Genomic DNA, 18887 nt, shown 5'->3' with positions numbered 1-18887 from the left:
TACACCGGAAAAGAGAAAATTGGCATAAAATGAGTGTGAACAATAATGTTTGTCAATGTCTGTGGCAACCTTGAGGAGGAGAGAGAGGACGCAACCGCTCTCGAGAAGCCAAAGAGAAAAAGCGAATAGTTAATCACTCCTTCAGTATATATATAGGTGGCTGGTATCACTACCCCTTCCCTGGCTCTGGGTAGAGTTGCCACCTCTCGCCAAAAAGTCTATTTGCCGAAAGATATATCCATATATAGATAACGTATGGTTTGAATTAGTTAGGGGAAAATACAAATTATCTTAAAAATTTTTTTTTTTTTTTTGAATTATGTCTTGGTTGTCTAGGATGCATTTAAATATTCCTTACAGTATCTTAAGTCCAAAGTGATGATTATTCGTCCTCCAATCTTCCCATTGAGAGAGATCATTTGTGGATTGAATCAATATGCAGTAATAAGAGGATTAGGTTGGTTTAGAGGAGGCTCATGAATGGCAGAGGCAAAGGGCAGGACCTGGGAGGGCCAGGCAATGGTTGCTGATAACTCAGGAGGTAGATCTATAGGCTCTTTCAATCCCCTCATCCTTAGCTCACAAGGATGGTGAGGTTGCAGGCTTTACCGAAGACTATTGAGCTTAAGCAGATCTCGAACGCCTGGCAGGTTGCTAGGCTGGGCCGTTATCGATAGGGTACTACAACCCCAGGTTATAACGGAGATCAGTTTGTACGGCGTGTTGTAACTCCAGTTTTGTTGTAAGTCGGATCGTGCCCAGATACAGTACTGTATGAAAACACTGAAGTGTCTTGCTAATGTAGTGGAAAAGTGATAATCTAGGGCATAACGGTTGTTGTGGCTTGATTGGTAACATCTTTGCCTGGTGTTTGCAAGGTGGGGGTTCAAGTCCCGCTCAGTCTCGTTAGTGCCATTAGTGTCTGCAACCTTACCATCCATGTGAACTGAGGTTTGGGAGAGTCGATAGGTCTATCTAATGAGTCATCATCAGGCATTGCTTGGCCCTCCCTGGTCCTAGCTTGAGTGGAGAGGGGGCTTGGGCACTGATCATATGATATATGGTCAGTCTCTAGGGCATTGTCTTGTTTGATAGGGCAATGTCACTGTCCCTTGCCTCTACCATTCATGAGCAGCCTTTAAACCTTTGAAAGCACTTTATGACATAGAAGCTTAACTAATACTAAAACAAACACATGGAGAACATGAGTAAAAAAAAGAAACACTTCTTTTTATGGGAGCTGTTTTATCTAAAAATAAGTCGCAAGTCGAAACTGTTTTAACCCGAAATTATTAGATCTCCATTCTTGGACTTTTGAAAAGTGTGAACCTATGCTCGCTTCCACTTATTCTGAAGAGAAATGTTAATTATACACTTGTTTTATCCATTATGCATCATATTTGAATATATTATCATACCCTTTATCTTTTCAGATTAATTTCTTTGAAGATCACACGAAGATCATACTGTGCCCGCTCATGGGAGCCGTGACGTATATCGATGAAAGGAAGAATTTCAGAACGCTCAAGCTCTCTAGCATAGCAAAGGTAAGTTATTTATTTTGTATATATAAAGTTAAAAAGTCCTTCACAACTGAGTTTTTCATTGTGTTTTAATCGGCTTCATTAAGAGCATAAAATAATTATATAATTGTGTCGAATTTAGGAAGCACAATGAAATTGTTAGGAAAAAATTTGTTTTCGTATCAATGTTTACACATTACTGTGCTTTGATCTTGCACTTCATTCTTAGAAGTCTCATGGTTCTGTTTACTTTTATATATTATATCTCACTTAGATATTATTTAAACTATAGTTTAGGTAATGGTACATTTTATCATAGAATTATTATTATTATTATTAATATTATTATTATTATTATTAACTTGCCAAGCTAAAACTCTGGTTAAAAAGCAAAATGCTCCAACAGGAAAAGTAGCCCAGAGAGGGAAATAATGGAATAACAAAATTATCGCATCTGATCAACGCAGGTGCTGTTGAGGAATGAGGATTGGGGGTGGGGAGATGTAGGAGTGGAGAGGGATAGTCGTAGTAGGAGGCAGCATACAGGTGTAGGACGGCACCTCGTTGTTCCAGGGGATGTTGATGAAGGAGAGGTCTAATCGGTGAGGGACCTATGGTCGTGGTTCAATCACGCCCCAGTTTTCTATACCGACACTCAAAGTTTGAGCGAGCTAGGTTTATCCCTGGCATTCCATGCATCTCTTTTTTCCTCTGGTATATTCAGCAATAACTATACCTTAGAAATGGTGTTAGAGGAGCATTTCACGGAGCGACACAGGTCCCTTGCCCAGAAATAGATTTTTCCTTTGTCAAAATCCCTTTTAGTACAAGAAGGTCCTCAACTTAAATTTCAGAGATACAAACACAAATCCAACTGAAATAAATCTGATGTATCAAAAGTTCATAATGAAAACTGTAATACAACAATTTATAATGCAGTAAGGAAGACGGTATTTTTAATATGAAATGGGACTCTTTGTTGAGTTTTGCCGTTGGAAATCGCAGGCATGCAATTTAGGTGAAGCCTACCCTAGGCCAGAATTTAAGTAAATTCACCTTACAAGCCGCTTGGAACCTATTTAGTTCGTAAGCTGAGGACTTTATGTATAAGTAATGGACAAAGAGAGTATAGTATTTTAAGATCGGTTACACTTCTTGCAACGAGATGTATTTTTATGGATGCTTAGAAGGAATGCTGGGAGAAGGATAGGTAGTGGTAGTGGTGTGGGGGGGAGAGGGGCAGTAGCTGTAGAGCACGACACCTCGTAGTAACGGGGCATGTTGAGGAGGGGGAAGTCTAATTGGAAATGGACCTCTGGTAGTGGTTTCACACACCCCAGTTTTTATACCGTCACCCTATAAGGGTGAGCGAGCTGGGTATATTCCTGGTATTCCATGCCACTTTTTTCGCTGGTATATTTAGCAGTATTTATACCTAGAAATGGTGCTTTAAGGAGCATTTTACTGGGCGACACAGGTCCCTCGCCCAGAAATATTTTTCCTTCGTCAAAATCCCTTTTTTATACACTAAATGATCGTTTGCTTTTCAGTACGGATGCAAGCCAGAACTGGCCAACAGATTACGCTACGCTCGTTGCATGATCCAGAAGCTTATGTGCATCAAGACCTCCTCCATGAAGAGTACAACCTCGTCAACAACGTCCCAAAACTCACAAGCTACGACTTCATAAGTCTTGTTTTAGTCACTTCTAATTAAATATTGTATACTATATTATCCTGTGGGTGTGTGTAGGTTACGTCCCTTTGGGGCCACTAGTGCATTCCTCTCTTTATTCATCACTCCACCCAGTGCTTTACATTCATTTAAAAATAGACTTGGCAACTGGACTAGCTGTTCCCTACGACACCAAGACTAGTTCTCTTCAAGCTTTGCCACTTGCGTTACTAGTCGGATCATAGTTTGTACGTCGGACCATTTATACGCGTTCGTGCGCGATTTTCTGAGCTTCCACATTCACATCAACTCTTCGAACTCTCCGCTCACTCGACTATAATACAGTATTTTCGTACTTTGAATTATCACTTGACATTTGAGCTTAATTGTATATAAAGTAACGTTAGCCCTTTTTTATATTAGAACTACTGGTCGCCTAACCACAATACTTTTCTTAATGTCGTAACTAAATGAGGTGATGCTACTCCCTATAGTATGGCTAGAGATGATGCCAGTCTTGTCGCTAGTCTTTTTAAAACCGGTCTTCCTTTGTAGGGATATTATATAATACTGTACCTGAATAGGATCATTTTGGTATTGGTAAGAGTCGAGAGAACTGAACAGTACGAAATTGACCTTACCTGGGGAGTGATTCATCTGTACATTCTGTTAGTTATTGAAAATGTATATTGTGGAGCATATAATTCATCATGGCCATTTTTATTAACTAAGATAAGTCATTGCCATGTGGCGACTGGTAAAGCCAGAGCCACTTTGCCACGGTGTTTGTGGCGTAAGTCATTTTTGCCAGCTCGCCGCGTCCCCCGCGTTCGTCCGAGAGACGCTGTTGAATTGCACTAGAAGATATATGTATTTTTCCTAACATTTAAATGTATTCTTTAGTAAATCTAGATTAAATCTTCATTCCCATTTAAGCCAATGAAGGTAAAAATGTGTTTTGTTGTTTTTTTTTTAATTGTATTTTAGTTTCCATATGATTTTCACTATTTATAGCATAACATAATACATGAAATGGTTAATGATTGTCCATATAAGCAAGCCATTTGTTGTGCCCCATAACTTCACCATTATGCGTAAGAAGAAATTTTTTAAGTTTTTGTTACAAGGTTGATAGAAATGTCTCATGTTTCTGTTTTGAATAGTTTAGGTGCACCCTTGCCACTTCATGCCAGTAAGAGGTAGCAGTGTTTTTATCCTAGGAGGCCGCTTCCGGCCGTGCGGGGGAGAGACCGCCGCGCGCGGTTCGAAGCGGCGGGACATCGAGTCTTTCGTTTGAGGACCCTGGATGTGGCTGTCTTCTGTGTTTTTTAAGAGGGGGGAGGGAACTGAACCATGTCAGGTAATCTGTAATCTTGCTCATCGTGACTTCAAGATGATGTCTCGGGAAGTCTTAAGACTGCTAAACCCACGAGATTTTATCTCGGGAAGTCTTAAGACTGCTAAACCCACGAGATTTTATCTCGGGAAGTCTTAAGACTGCTAAACCCACGAGATTTTATCTCGGGAAGTCTTAAGACTGCTAAACCCACGAGATTTTATCTCGGGAAGTCTTAAGACTGCTAAACCCACGAGATTTATATAAAGGTTTTTAAAAACCGGGCTAACGTAATGAAATATTTTGTTTTAACATCTTGACCCAGTTTGCATATTTATAGATGAAAGTGCCTTTGTCCATAATATGTTGTTATAATATATAATTTTTGGAACTTTAATATCTTTTTTTTTTTATTAATAATGTAGGGTATTGAAGGTATCACTACTTTCTTGTGATAAGCAGGAAATAACTATATTTAGAAGGAATATTTTTAATACTAAAAGGTTTGCCCAAATATTTAGGTTAATTTTAGTCTAGTGAATATAACAATAAACGTTTAAAAATTTTTGTTGTCGTTTTTTTCAATCGGGATGTAAGTAGTTTTACTTGAGTAAAAAGTGAAACGTTGCCGAGTCTGTAATATTAGTTAGAAAATATGAAATGACTTGTACGTATTCTACCACTTCGGAGACATTGTACCTCGAAATTAGATAGCATTATTATTACTAGCTAAGCTACAATCCTAGTTGGAAAAGCAGGATGCTATAAACCCAAGGGCTCCAATAGGAAAATATAGCCCAGTAAGGAAAGGAAATACTAGTAGAAATAATAAACTAAAATAAATTATTTAAAAAACGGTAACAATAAAATAGATCATTCATAGTTTGAGTGCCAGAAAAGTGTATGGTAGAGTACTTATTAATAGGATTAAGCATAAAACAGAGAATGCCATCTTTAAAGTGCAGGGTGATTTTAGAAAAGGATAGGGGATGTATGAATCTGATTTTTACAGTTAGACAAATAATGCGAGAAATATTTATCAAAAGGCTGGTGGTGTATGTTGCGTTTATGGATCTAGAGAAAGCGTATGACAGAGTTGATAGGGAAGCGATGTGGAATGTGATGTTAAATGGAATTGGTGGAAGGTTGTTGCAAGCAGTGAAGAGTTTTTATATAGGTAGTAAAGCATGTGTCGGAATAGGAAATGGGGTGAGAGTGGGGCCGAGACAAGGATGTGCGATGTTGCCATGGTTGTTCAATTTGTTTGTTGATGGAGTGGTGAGAGAGGTGAATGCTCGAGTGCTTGGTCGAGGATTGAAACTGATAGACGAGAGTGATCATGAATGGGAGGTAAATCAGTTGTTTGCGGAGGATACTGTACTGGTTGTATACTCTGAAGAGAAGCTTCGTCAATTAGTGACAGTTTGGAAGGGTATGTGAGAGAAGAAAGTTGAGAGTTAATGTGGGTAAGAGTAAGGTTGAGAGATGCATGAGAAGGGAGGGTGGAGCGAGGTTGAATGTCATATTGAATGGAGAGTTACTTGAAGTAGATCAGTTTAAGTACTTGGGGTCTGTTGTTGCAGCAAATGGTGGAGTGGAAGCAGATGTACATCAGAGAGTGAATGAAGGATGCAAAATGTTGGGGGCAGTGAAGGGATTGGTAAAGAATAGAGGGTTAGGCAGGAATGTAAAGAGAGATCTGTATGAGAAAGTGATTGTACCAACTGTGATGTATGGATCAGAGTAGAGGGAAGTGGGAGTGACAGAGACAAATTGAATGTTTGAGATGAACTGTCTGAGGAGTATGGCTGGTGTATCACTTTTAGAAAGGGTTAGGAACAAAGTAGTGAGGGTGAGAACGGGTGTAAGAAATGAGTTAGCAACTAGAGTGGATATGAATGTGTTGAGGTGGTTTGGCCATGTTGAGAGAATGGAAAATGGCTGTGTGCTTAAGAAGGTGATGAATGGAAGAGTTGATGGGAGAAGTACAAGAGGAAGGCCAAGGTTTGGGTGGATGGATGGAGTGAAGGAAGCTCTGGGTGATAGGAAGATAGATGTGAGAGAGGCAAGAGAGCGTGCTAGAAATAGGAATGAATGGCGAGCGATTGTGGCTCAGTTCTGGTAGGCCCTGCTGCTTCCTCCGTTCGCCTTGGTGGCCGCGGAGGTAGCAGCAGTAGGGGATTCAGCGTGTGAAGCTTCATCTGTGGTGGATAACGGGGGTGGGTGGGCTGTGGCACCCTAGCAGTACCAGCCAAACTCAGCTGAATCCCTCATCAGGCTGGGAGGTGCGGATAGAGGAAAGGTCCCCTTTTGTTCCCTTGTCTTAATGTTGGCTACCCCCCATAATTGGGGAAGTGCCTTGGTAGATAGATAGATATATAAACTATAAAAACTAAAGGAAGATAAGAGTGCATGAGTATCCCTAAGTGATGTGGCATTGAGGAAGACATGTTTTGGGTCTACCGTATATATCAGAGCCGTGATGGTCAGATACTTCTCGGTTTTTATTTTTATTTTTTTTGCCTAATTCCTAATACGATCTTCCTACTGTGTGCCATGAATCTTGTTGACATTTTAAGATATCTTCTCTGTTTTTATAATCAAGAAAAGAATTGTCATAGGTAAAAGCTATCAAGAATACCAAAACTATGAAAGACGTGAGAACATACAGTTTAACCTATACATTTCGTCGGTGAACTCTGGGGTGTGTTATGAGTGATGCATTAGGTCACTGTGATTGATAATAGTTAGGAATGGAAAGTACAGTACTTTCTGAACACCCTTAGAATATGTTACGTTAGGCTGGCAGTTTCCTGATAGGTTATGGCCCACATTTTTAACAAGCAAATAATTTGCTCATATTACGTTGATACTTGGGTAAACTTTGTATTTTTTTTTTGCAACTTGAAATTTCAGCAAACACTAAACAATGTTTTATCTTATTTGTTCCGTAACCGAAATACAAACCACGCTATTTACAAAGGGTTATTACTTTTAGCGTAGCTGAAATGGCGAGCCATTAGAATTTAACGAGGGTGTATTACCCCCGCGCTAGTTAACGGGGGGGTAGGGGAGTGGTAGCTAGCTACCCCTCCTCCCCCTCACACACAGGTGAATACTCACTTTCACTTTTGGCTCGGACTGTGACAGACGTCTGTCTTGGTCCTCGCTTGGCAGCCATTGTCTGTTTTGTCTTTACTTAATCGCTTACTTTTCTTTTACTCAATATATATGTAAACATGTTTTCATGTTTGTATATATATTTGAGTATAGAAATAAGTAAGTTTCCTTTTCAGATGTGTGTGTGTAGTGTACGATATCTACGTGGAGGCCTCGGCAGTTAGGCCACCACGGCCTAATTTTATGGGTTGCGATCGAGTTTGACTTCGGTCTTTCTCTCTCTCTCTCTCTTGAGGTCGTTCACCCTTTTACTATGTTTTACTACGCCCTTGTAGCTTCCTTCCCGTGTGGGTGGGGTTCCTACGCCGTACATTTTGTCTCAATTAGTTTATGAATCTAATTGTAGTTGTTAATTTTTCAGCTTGTAGAACGATTCCTTTCGGGGTTTTCGTTTTTTTCTTTAGTATTCATTCTTTTTTTAAATTACATAATTACATAGTTACATAATTATAATTGTTATAATTCTGTTTTGGTTACAGCTCTCCTTCCGCGAGTGTAAGTGGTTGTGAGGGCACGTGCCTGTTGTGTAATTCTTGTTCCTTTTCCTCGGGATTCCTCTTCGGAGCCTTCCCGGGGGAATGAATGTGTACTAATATTATTTGTTTTATTTTTTTACAGTTACCGATCTAGTTCGTTTCTGTAATATAGCAACGGTGTGAGCTGTCTGGTTGAGTCCTGGGGATTCGGCTGTTGCTGCCTCCCCCCTTGTATTGTCGTCAGGGGCGTGTCTCCTCCTACTGGTAGTACTCCCGTGTCGACGGACAGCTCTCCAGTTCATTTTAGAACAGTCAGGAGGCTTGCCTCCTTGGGCGGATAACTTTCCTTCCGAGGGAAGTTTTTTTTCCTGTCCAGGCTTGAGCTTTTCCTCTTTTGGGGGGTTCTTCTCTTGCCTTTTTTTCGTGCGACTATGCTCTTGGTGCTGAGCGGTCGCACCTGCAGTTTCGCTCAAGGGGCTGGGCAACTGCAGGGGCTCCTCTTCGGAGGATTGCCCCTTTTAGGTCACTGGCTGACCAGTCTCTTCCACGAAGTGTTTCTCTGTCGTTCGCGAGAGAGTACACTCATAGAGACTCCTCTTCGGAGGTTTCTTCTGTTGCTGTTGCTGTTGGCCTCCCTCGCCGTAAGGCCCTCCGTCCGCCTCGTCGTAAGGGCCTCTCATCTCCCTATAAGGGTGCTTGAGGCGCCTTTTTGAATCTCCGTTTGCAGCCTACAACTTCTTTTTCTCGATCTTCCGTCTTGGTGCAGATGGACAGCAGTCTAATCTCGTCTCCCGACGGGCAACGGTCTTCCCGACGGACAACGGTCTTCCCGACGGACAGCGGTCTTCCGACGGACTTCAGTCTCCCGGCGGACAACGATCCCTTCGGGGCAAAGGGTTGCCCCCACGGGGGTTCTTCCCTTGCATGTCAGGGTTTCCCTGCGCGCCCTTCTGTTCGTCAGCGCTCCCTGTTCGTCAGCGCTTTCAAGATGATCTTCCCTGCGGTTCCTGTTACGTGCCCTGTGCGCCCACGTTCGCCCTCGCGATCTAGAACTTCGGTTCAGGTCGGGGTCAAGGACTCTTCTTTGCGCAGGCTTCCACGCGTAGCCTTCTGCTCGTCAGCGATCATCAGCTCGTCAGCGATCATCAGCTCGTCAGCGATCATCAGCTCGCCAGCGATCGTCAGCTCGTCAGCGATCATCAGCTCGCCAGCGATCTCCGGATCGCCCACGTGTGTTACAGCTGGCACGCCAACGTTCTCCAACACTTCTGAAGGAACTTGGTTCGCCAGCTACTAGCTCAACTGCGGATGCTGATCGCCATCGCGCGACCCTCAACTGCAGATGCTGATCGCCATCGCGCGACCCCCAACTGCGGATGCTGATCGCCATCGCGCGACCCCCAACTGCGGATGCTGATCGCCATCGCGCGACCCCCAACTGCGGATGCTGATCGCCATCGCGCGACCCTCAACTGCGGATGCTGATCGCCATCGCGCGACCCCCAACTGCGGATGCTGATCGCCATCGCGCGACCCTCAACTGCGGATGCTGATCGCCATCGCGCGACCCTCAACTGCGGATGCTGATCGCCATCGCGCGACCCTCAACTGCGGATGCTGATCGCCATCGCGCGACCCTCAACTGCGGATGCTGATCGCCATCGCGCGACCCTCAACTGCGGATGCTGATCGCCATCGCGCGACCCTCAACTGCGGATGCTGATCGCCATCGCGCGACCCTCAACTGCGGATGCTGATCGCCATCGCGCGACCCTCAACTGCGGATGCTGATCGCCATCGCGCGACCCTCAACTGCGGATGCTGATCGCCATCGCGCGACCCTCAACTGCGGATGCTGATCGCCATCGCACAACCCTGAACGATTGCCCGCTTACGCATGCTGCTCCTCATCGCACAACCCTGAACGATCGCCCTCTTGCGGATGCTGATCACCATCGCACCCTTTCACGCGATCATTCACCTGCGCATGCTGCTCGCCATCGCACAACCCTGAACGATTGCCCGCTTACGCATGCTGCTCCTCATCGCACAACCCTGAACGATCGCCCTCCTGCAGATGCTGATCACCATCGCACCCTTTCACGCGATCATTCACCTGCGCATGCTGCTCGCCATCGCACAACCCTGAACGATTGCCCGCTTACGCATGCTGCTCCTCATCGCACAACCCTGAACGATCGCCCTCCTGCAGATGCTGATCATTCACCTGCGCATGCTGCTCGCCATCGCACAACCCTGAACGATTGCCCGCTTACGCATGCTGCTCCTCATCGCACAACCCTGAACGCTCGCCCTCTTGCGGATGCTGATCACCATCGCACCCTATCACGCGATCATTCACCTACACATGCTGCTCGCCATCGCTTACCGCCAGCGATCTTCTTCACCTACGCGGCAGCACGATCCCTCGCCGTCACGCCCATTCGCCTGCGCGCCCGCGCGATCGCTCGCCTGCGCGCGATCGCTCGCCTGCGCGCCCTCGCGACCGCTCGCCTGCGCGACCACTCGCCTGTGCGCCCGCGCGACCATTCGCCTTTGCGCGACCGTTCGCCCTCGCGCGACCATAGTTCGCGGCGAATTCCACAGCCGGTGGTAGCAGCAGGGACGCGTGCTCCTAGGCGGCACTCGGGATCACCTCCATCCAAGCACAGGTTGGTAGTGCAGGACGAAGACAGGTCAGTACAGCATTCTTCCCACCTTCTTTTCAGGCAGGAACCGTCGTGTCCTCTCCAAAGGATCGCCCGATCCCTTTCACCTTAGCGAGGATTTCGGACTCTGTGTCCTTGGAGCAGCAGACATGGTTTGATCCGCTGGCACGGGCGTTAAGGAGGGTTATGAAACCAGCACTCACCGGCCAGGGTAACAAACCAGCGGCTGTCTCTCCTACGCTGAAGAGAAAGAGAGGAGTGGACTTCGTGGTGACTTCCCCCAGGGCGAAGTTGGTTCCCAAGAGGTCGGTCTCGAGGGTCCCCTCTCCTGCACGAGTACTCTCTCCTTCTCCCGCCCTGGAAGGATTTTTGGCGGGGGGGCTTTCCGTTGAAGATTTCTCCATCGGACAAGGGGTGACTGCTTACCTCTTCCTCTGGGAGCTTACCAGGTTCTATCCCTCCTCGGTTACGGCCCGAGGTTTGGTTCAAGGAAGCTACAGGAAGATCAAGGGTACTTTCCTCCTCTCGAGCTCAGGCACCTTGGCCTTTCGTCGTTAAGTATCTACTTGCGGACAAGCTCGATGTTGTACCATCTGGACGCACTGACTGAAGGCTTCCTTCGGGTGTCTCATCTGTGGAGGTCAACGACCTCAGACACCCTTCCATCCTTGAGAAGAGTTTTGTCTTTGCCCAAGGACAGAGACTTAAACATCTGCTGTGCGGAGTAAATCGACTTCCGGTTTCACTCCTCCAAGGCGCTTTCTTCCAGACTCTGCAGGGCTCCAGCTCCCTTTTCTTTCAACCACGTCGGCCTAAGTTATCGGCTACGACAACTGGGACAAGGTGTCCAATTGCAGTTTCCTCCTGTCAGGAACAGATGGCACGGGAGACTCCCCCGGGGGGGCATAGTCCTAAAAGGAGTTCACGAACTCTAGGATTGCAGGTTTTTTCGCTGGGAGGATGCTTAAGGTTACTCATCCGAATGACAGCTTCCCGATGCCCATTCCCGCACAATCTCTGTGAGTAGCCAAGGATATCGCGCCTGCCGTCTCTGTCAGCGAATTCAGTGTCTCTGAACCTCTATGCCATAGCATCAGCAGAGTTGCCCGGTTGGGCAGAATGATCCATACCTTAGGCGAAGGTCTTCCTTAGGATCATCGACGGCTTCACCCCCGGCCCCCTCAGTCGATCCTTTCTTGTAAGGAAGGATCTGAGAGGGGATGTCCATAGTCGACCTCTCAGCCCTGATCAAGTTTGTCGAACAAACTTTGGCCAGCGTAGACCAGCAGAATCGATCAGACTGGTAACGAGGCGACAGGACTCCTTTAACCCTGGATCGGAAGGACGGGTACTTTCAGTTTCCATTCCATCCATCTTCCAGGGTGCTCGTCGAATTCAGCCTAAACTGCAAGTATTCCTGCTTATGATGCAGTGTGGCTATCCCGCCGTGGCATAGCAGGTTTGTTTCCCCAGAGAACTCTCCCTGCCTTCCTCTTGGCCGCTCAGGTGCAGACTTCCGCCTCCTCTGCTGTTTGGAGGGCTGGTCAACTCCGGTAGGCTCGGGTTTCGACCTTCTTCAGCGCCGGGAAAAGCTTCCGAATGCTGACCATGAGTGTGGGCTCATGGTATTTTGCTTGGAGCCTTCTCTTCCTCTGCCTCAACATCTGGAGTATCTGGCCACGATATTGAGTCAACCGCCTTACCACGTTGGAAACCCCGCTTCTCGTCCGTCCAGCGAGGTTAAGCAACGTCGGTACTTGGATGGGTGACCACCTGGGGACGCCAGATTCTGTTACCACATCCTCCGAGCCTTCCTTTCGGTTGACTGTGGCAAGACTGAGGAGAGTCGCAGTACCTGTTCTCAGTCAAGCAGAGTTTTCAGCCCTACCTTGGAACGTTTCCTAGTTCTTCTTTCCTCATTGACCCGTTTATAGTCCGAACGGTCGCCTCAGGATAAGTTCCATGTGGGGCGATCCAAGTTCCGGTGTCTTCAGGCAATGTTTAACCGGACTCCCTGGCCCTATGGGACCAGCGGAACTATTAAACCTGCAATGGGTGTTGACCTATGGAGCCTCTTGATGGTAGTGGATATTCTCGTCCTTTCCCCACATTCTTGATGCGGTTCTCGGACTCGTCAAAGGAAAGGGGGGGGGGGCATGTTCCGGTCCAGGCCTATGGTCAAGACCTGAAGGATACCTCTCCATCATTCAGGCAGGCTTAAGGGCCTTAGTCTGGCCCCTCTTCAGATCCTACCGCTCCTGCCAAGTCGCCCCGTTGCGTGTCGACTTCATGCTAACCAGCAGGGGACGCATTTTCACACCTTCACATCTTGCAGTAGAGATACCGGGATGATTGAGATTCTCTCAATTCCACCATCGGCTCTCTCATTCCAGGCAGGGGAATGTTTCTCTCAGACTATCCGAGCAGAGCCTCATAGAGAGAGTGTACCTAAGGGTCTTTGACCTTGGGTAACCAGCAAGTGCTGGTCTGGGGGACCTGATCGCGACAGCTTGGAACCTCAAGCTTCCGCTAGTTTTCCCCCCAGTCTCAGACCCCGAGACTCTGGCAAGATGCATTCCGGTGATGGTGGGACAACTTCGACGCCTGCGTCTTCCCTCCTTTTTGTCTGCGGACAATGGGTCTCAACAAAACCAGGTTGTCTGTCAACCTTTCAATGGGAGAGCTCCACTGGGACTATGCGCAGAACGGTTTCTGGACCCTCTGCTTCCCCTGACGGAACTCCCGGGAGAGCTTCTCCCACGGCGCAGACTACTCAAGCAACCACACTGCGACATCTCTCCCGAACCGGGACGTCGCTTCGGCTTCATGCCTGGAGACACTACGCTTCCTCCTCTAGAAGAGACAACCCGCTACAGTCGCGGTACGGAGGTCGCGTCATCTGCGATAGTCATCCACAGGGGTCTCCCAGGCAAAGTGAAGAGTCTAAGGTGGTTGGTGCCGTGGGAGATATACCTCTTCCCGTGAGGCCTCTTCTCCAGCAATAACGGTCTTATTGCCTTTCGGCGGGAGGAAACTCCTTTCCGCTCTTGGCAATGAAGCCTGTCGCTCAGCCTTTCCCTGACCTTCAGGCTTAAAGGAATAACTTTTTCCTGCCCGCTGGATCTATCCTCGCTCATGCGAAGCTACGATCGTCCCTGCCCTAGTCGGAGGAAGACCTCCAACTTGGAGCATGGCTCGGACTTTTAGTCCTTTAAGAGATCTTCTCAAGACCCTTTTATGACAGGCCTCGGATTGTATTCCGCCTTGGGTCTTCTGCTCACTCTGGCCACGGCCAGTGTGTAAGCAATCTTCTTGGTCTCTTACTACTCCCCCCCCCTTTCTAAGGAAGAGGGGAAGGCAACATTCAGGCTCGCTCCTGAGTTGTTGGCTAGACTCAGAATCTGAGGGTCCCGACCCTTCGGTCCGATTCATTCAAGATTTTGAGTCTCCATTCTGTGTCTGATGTCCCAAGACCTTCTCTTTCTTGCCAGTACAGGAATCGAGAGGTTAGCGCTGGGAACAGCTGCAGTTTGGCCTCAGTTGCAGCCGATTTGGGAACACAAGGAGGACATGGGGGGAGAGTCACCAGTATACCTCTTCAGCCCGGACTCAAGGACATTCATCTCGACCTGTCTTCAGACCCTCCCCCGTCACGTCGCCCTACAGCACGATGTTGGATACATCGCAACGTCCCTCGCCTTCGAGTAATACTACTCTGTGACGCAGGTGCTACAAGCTGGAGTCTGGAAGCGTCTGATGACCTTCGCAGCCCGCTTCCTGCAGGGCGTGACCCACAGGAGTCTCGATACGTTTTCTATCGCTCTGTGGTGGCTACACAACAGCTGGTCTAACCTCAGGCTCCTTTTTGGACAGGTAGCAGAAGGTTGAGGGCATTGTTATCAGGTTTTAGTCTGCATGAACGAAAGAAGTATGTCTGGCCCTTACTTCTTTCTTCATCATCCCCTCTACGGGGAAGCAGCATCCTGGTCTCTGCATAGCTGACCTCGAACCTCTGCAGGTAAACCATGCTTCCTTGTGTTCCGAGTATTGAGTCAATACTGTCGCGTCCCCCATACCCTGACGAGGTGGTATTGGGAACGTCCTAACCCAGAGTTCCTTCTGGAACTCCAGGTCAACTGCCTAGGACGGGTCACACTTCTTCCTTCACACACAAGCTTACGTAGGCCACATGGTTCCTTGCGGTGCAAGGAACTTGTGAGGTGCAGGGACTCCTTTTCTCGAGTGCGACTCACTCGGATTCTGAGTCCCCGGGTAAAGCCAAAGCCAGTATGGCTGGGGACTTTCCACCCTTCCTAAGGGATAAGTCACCCTTTGTAAATAGCGTGGTTTGTATTTCGGTTACGGAACAAATGACAAATTCGAAGATAATTTGTATTTTTCCTAACCATACAAACCTTAGCTATTTACACATATTTGCCCGCCAGCCCTGTCCCCCAAGACAAGTCCTACCTCTAAGTGAAAGTGAGTATTCACCTGTGTGTGAGGGGGAGGAGGGGTAGCTAGCTACCACTCCCCTACCCCCCCGCTAACTAGCGCGGGGGTAATACACCCTCGTTAAATTCTAATGGCTCGCCATTTCAGCTACGCTAAAAGTAATAACCCTTTGTAAATAGCTAAGGTTTGTATGGTTAGGAAAAATACAAATTATCTTCGAATTTGTCATTTTAGTAATGTTAGTATAACTATCATCATCTATCTCAAGAATACTGTATTACTATTATCGTTGCAACTAGCTAAGCTACAACCCTAGTTGGAAAAGAATGATGCTATAAGCCCAAGGGTTCCAACAAGGAAAAAATAGCCCAGTGAGGAATGGAAATAAGGAAACTGTTAAGGTGTTGAAGGGGATAGAATTTATTACTGTACATGATTTATAATAGTGATAATAATAGTTTGTTCCTGCACGTAATACAAACCTTATATGTTTAATAGGAGCATGATTTCATTAAAGCTGTAATTGCCGTTTTAAACTTTTAAAAAGGTAGATTTAGTAGTAACTGGCGGGTGACTCCTGCCGTTTCTCTCCCCGTGGGAGAGAGTGCAGTACTAGAACCTCCCTTATTGAGAGATTGCAGTATTGCTCCCGTATCCAAAAGAAACGGTTCATGCAACTCTTACAAACTGAGCGTACAAAGCTGGTCAGGATGGGAGGGCACCATCCTTCCATCCCCCTTCGTGAACGAGCTCTCTTTCGCGGGAGATATGTCTGTAATCGCTGCTTCTCCTTTGCCTGTAGCAGAATTCCAGACAAGAGCTGAATCTTCAGATGTGATGCTTACTATGGAAGGAGTCACCAAAGCACCTGAGTTCCCATCACTTATTCTCTTCCGTCCCTGTTTTCGTGGGAGGAATGGTGCTGTACTAACCCAACCCCTTAAGCCCTGTCCACACGGTCGAGCATGCCCGACGGGCAAACAGTGATACCAGACCACGATAGTTAGTAAGAATGAGGGTTAATGACGTCAGAAGCGGGAAAACCACAGACAGGGATGTGGCATCATACGGTGTTGCCATATCCCTGCCTTTAGTTTCCCCACTTCTGACGTCATCAACCCTCATTTTCACTAACTATTGTGGCCTGGTATCACTGTTTGCCCGTCGGGCATGTTGGATCGTGTGGACAGGGCTTAAGGGGTTGGGTTAGTACAGCACCATTCCTCCCACGAAACCAGGGACGGAAGAGAATAAGTGATGGGAACTGGTACTGGCATGGTATCACTGTTTTCCCATCGGGCATGCTCGACCGTGTGGACAGGGCTTTAGAAAGTGCTAAGATATGAGGTACATACAGGGATACATGCCCCAACTTAAGAGACCAGGTAGGAGTGCTATTGGTCAGGATGCACAGCTTTGCTCTCGTGCCATGGACGTTCAAGGAAGCCATCACTCATACAAACTAAAAAGGCTACTCCTAGTTAGACTGCTAGAGGTATCAAGACCTCTGATCTCGTTCCCCTGAGCAATGAAAATCTTCCTCACGAGCACATGAAAGTCGATCGGTATTCTAGTCTTCCACTTTCTCGACGAAACAATCATTTAGAACCTTGAGATCACCACATGCAATATATCATCCACATGTGAACTCGACGAGCCCGAGTGCCACTCGATTTCTACACCTTGTTCCAGTTTCCCTCCGCTGTACAAACTCGTACACCAGAGATTGTTCAACGATTGTTGGAAGCATCACTGCTAAGCAGCCAGTGATTTCCCTTCCATCTGGCTCCAGTAGAATATGGCTGGTTGACAATAAACCCTTCCAGGGGAGGTTCACTCGAACCCTACATCTAGGGATGCAGCTGTTCAAAAACTAACCCAAGGAGGATGGACACAGGTACACTTCAGGGAAGTGACTCACAGCACTAAAACATCTGCTTTTCAACTTTCTGTAAGTCAAAGCAACACTATAGCTATCTCCTCAACAGGGGTATTTGATAAGTCACTCAGTAGCATTGAGGAACAATTACACCTTCGTGACTTAAAGTGTACAAGCAATGAGGTAGTGTTTCTCATGGCCTTTGCAATTAGGCAAGTAGATACGCACCTGGGTAGGCGACAACATGGTAGAGCTATTCGCAAGGTCCATTCCAACAGGACAAATGTTTTACCAGACATGCTCAATCACCAGAGGCTCTTAGTATCATCAGTGACTTCACTTGATGCGTCATGAAAAATCTTCATGTACCTGTATATTGGGTACTGCCATCAAAGAACTTGTTCCTGAATGATCCAGAATTTCCAGTATACTGTTTCCTAGTTCTAGAACATCTTCCAGTAAACTGCTCTCCAGTTCCAGGGACGTCAGCAGTTAGTCAACAGTTTGTGGACGGTTACAGTTTACCTTAACGGTTCCAAATTGCCACACACCGGGTGGCATCTGGATTTGCTGATGCTACTCCACTCAAGTACCGGTAGAGCTGTTTCCCTACTGTTAGTGACATTATCTTTCTTTGATGAGGAAGCTTCACTCAGTCTTTGCGGTAAAAGGCTGTTACACAGCCTTTTAACTAGATCTCGGACTTCTTCCCCAGCGAAGATAAAAGCACAAAATGAACTATGTACGATCGTGTGACACACGGTTAGGGGTGGAAGGCGGTGGGAGCGAGTCGACTTCCGGGGTCACCAATGTAACGGGCCGAGAGAAGGTTGTGAACTCAGTTGCTTTCACACTGCCTTTGAGTTCACAACCTTCTCTCGGCCCGTTACAATTATTATTACTATTATGTTCTGGAGTACCTTTGAATTGTTTTCCCTCTTAAGTAACTTGAGTCTTTTGGATGTTGCTCGATTCCGTGGGTGTCTCAAGCGATCCCTCATCTACCCTTGACTGGACATCATATAGGATTCTACCCTTAGGCTACTTACAAACTTCGGCCTGGGCATTTCAATGGTCACCGCGAAGCATTTTGTATGTCACGGGTCATCCTCAGCTTCTAGCCTAGCACAACTCCAATCTCATGTTCTCTGTCTCTTTCTTACATGCTAGATGCTGGATGACTCAACCCCTGTCCTGTGAGAACACAGCGAGGCTTCTTAGAGATCTCTGTTCCTTCGTAGAGCATCAAAGTCTCCCACGCTGAAAGGGTCCACATGAAGATGTCCATAAACATTGCCTCTACTGATTAGTAAACCTTCAATCATGCTGATCCAACAAGATTCTGGAAGTGTCATCCCATTTCAAGTTATATCTCGTCAGAACTACCCTAATCTTCAGGAAGAGCCTGTCAGTGGCACTCGTCCTGAAAGTAGGAGTCTGGTAAGGTAGACAACCTTTGCTGCCCATTTTCAATAGGAATTAACTCGGGTCCCTGGACAATCTTATCCTCGGTCCTGTGGTAGCTACTCGACAAGTAGTGTTGCGTACCTAGCTCCCTCACGGGACAAATAGCATCTCGTCCAAGATAGCACTTGCAACATAAGTCTAGGAGAGGTAGAATATCTGGCCATTCTCCATTTCCTTTTCTCCTTTTGGGGTTAAGCAGTCACTCCATTATATGGTAGATTGGACGA

The 18887-nt window shown here is 46.7% G+C and overlaps 1 protein-coding gene across 2 annotated transcripts in view; it reads left to right on the top strand.

Annotated features, from left to right (window-relative positions):
* Positions 1 to 5101, top strand: part of LOC137626452 (serine/threonine-protein kinase PLK1-like) — a 38927-nt gene extending 33826 nt beyond the window's left edge. For both annotated transcript variants that reach the window (XM_068357452.1, XM_068357451.1), the window contains exons 10-11: positions 1434 to 1547; positions 3074 to 5101. In XM_068357452.1, coding sequence (XP_068213553.1) covers positions 1434 to 1547; positions 3074 to 3214 — 255 coding nt within the window. In that variant the 3' untranslated portion in view covers positions 3215 to 5101. The remainder of the gene's footprint in view (positions 1 to 1433; positions 1548 to 3073) is intronic.
* Positions 5102 to 18887: the final 13786 nt, after the last annotated feature.

This window comes from Palaemon carinicauda, chromosome 34, assembly GCF_036898095.1.
Source record: "Palaemon carinicauda isolate YSFRI2023 chromosome 34, ASM3689809v2, whole genome shotgun sequence".
Lineage (NCBI taxonomy): Eukaryota > Metazoa > Arthropoda > Malacostraca > Decapoda > Palaemonidae > Palaemon > Palaemon carinicauda.
The sequence above is the reverse complement of the archived record's forward strand: the minus strand, read 5'-3'. Positions and strand labels throughout refer to the sequence as shown.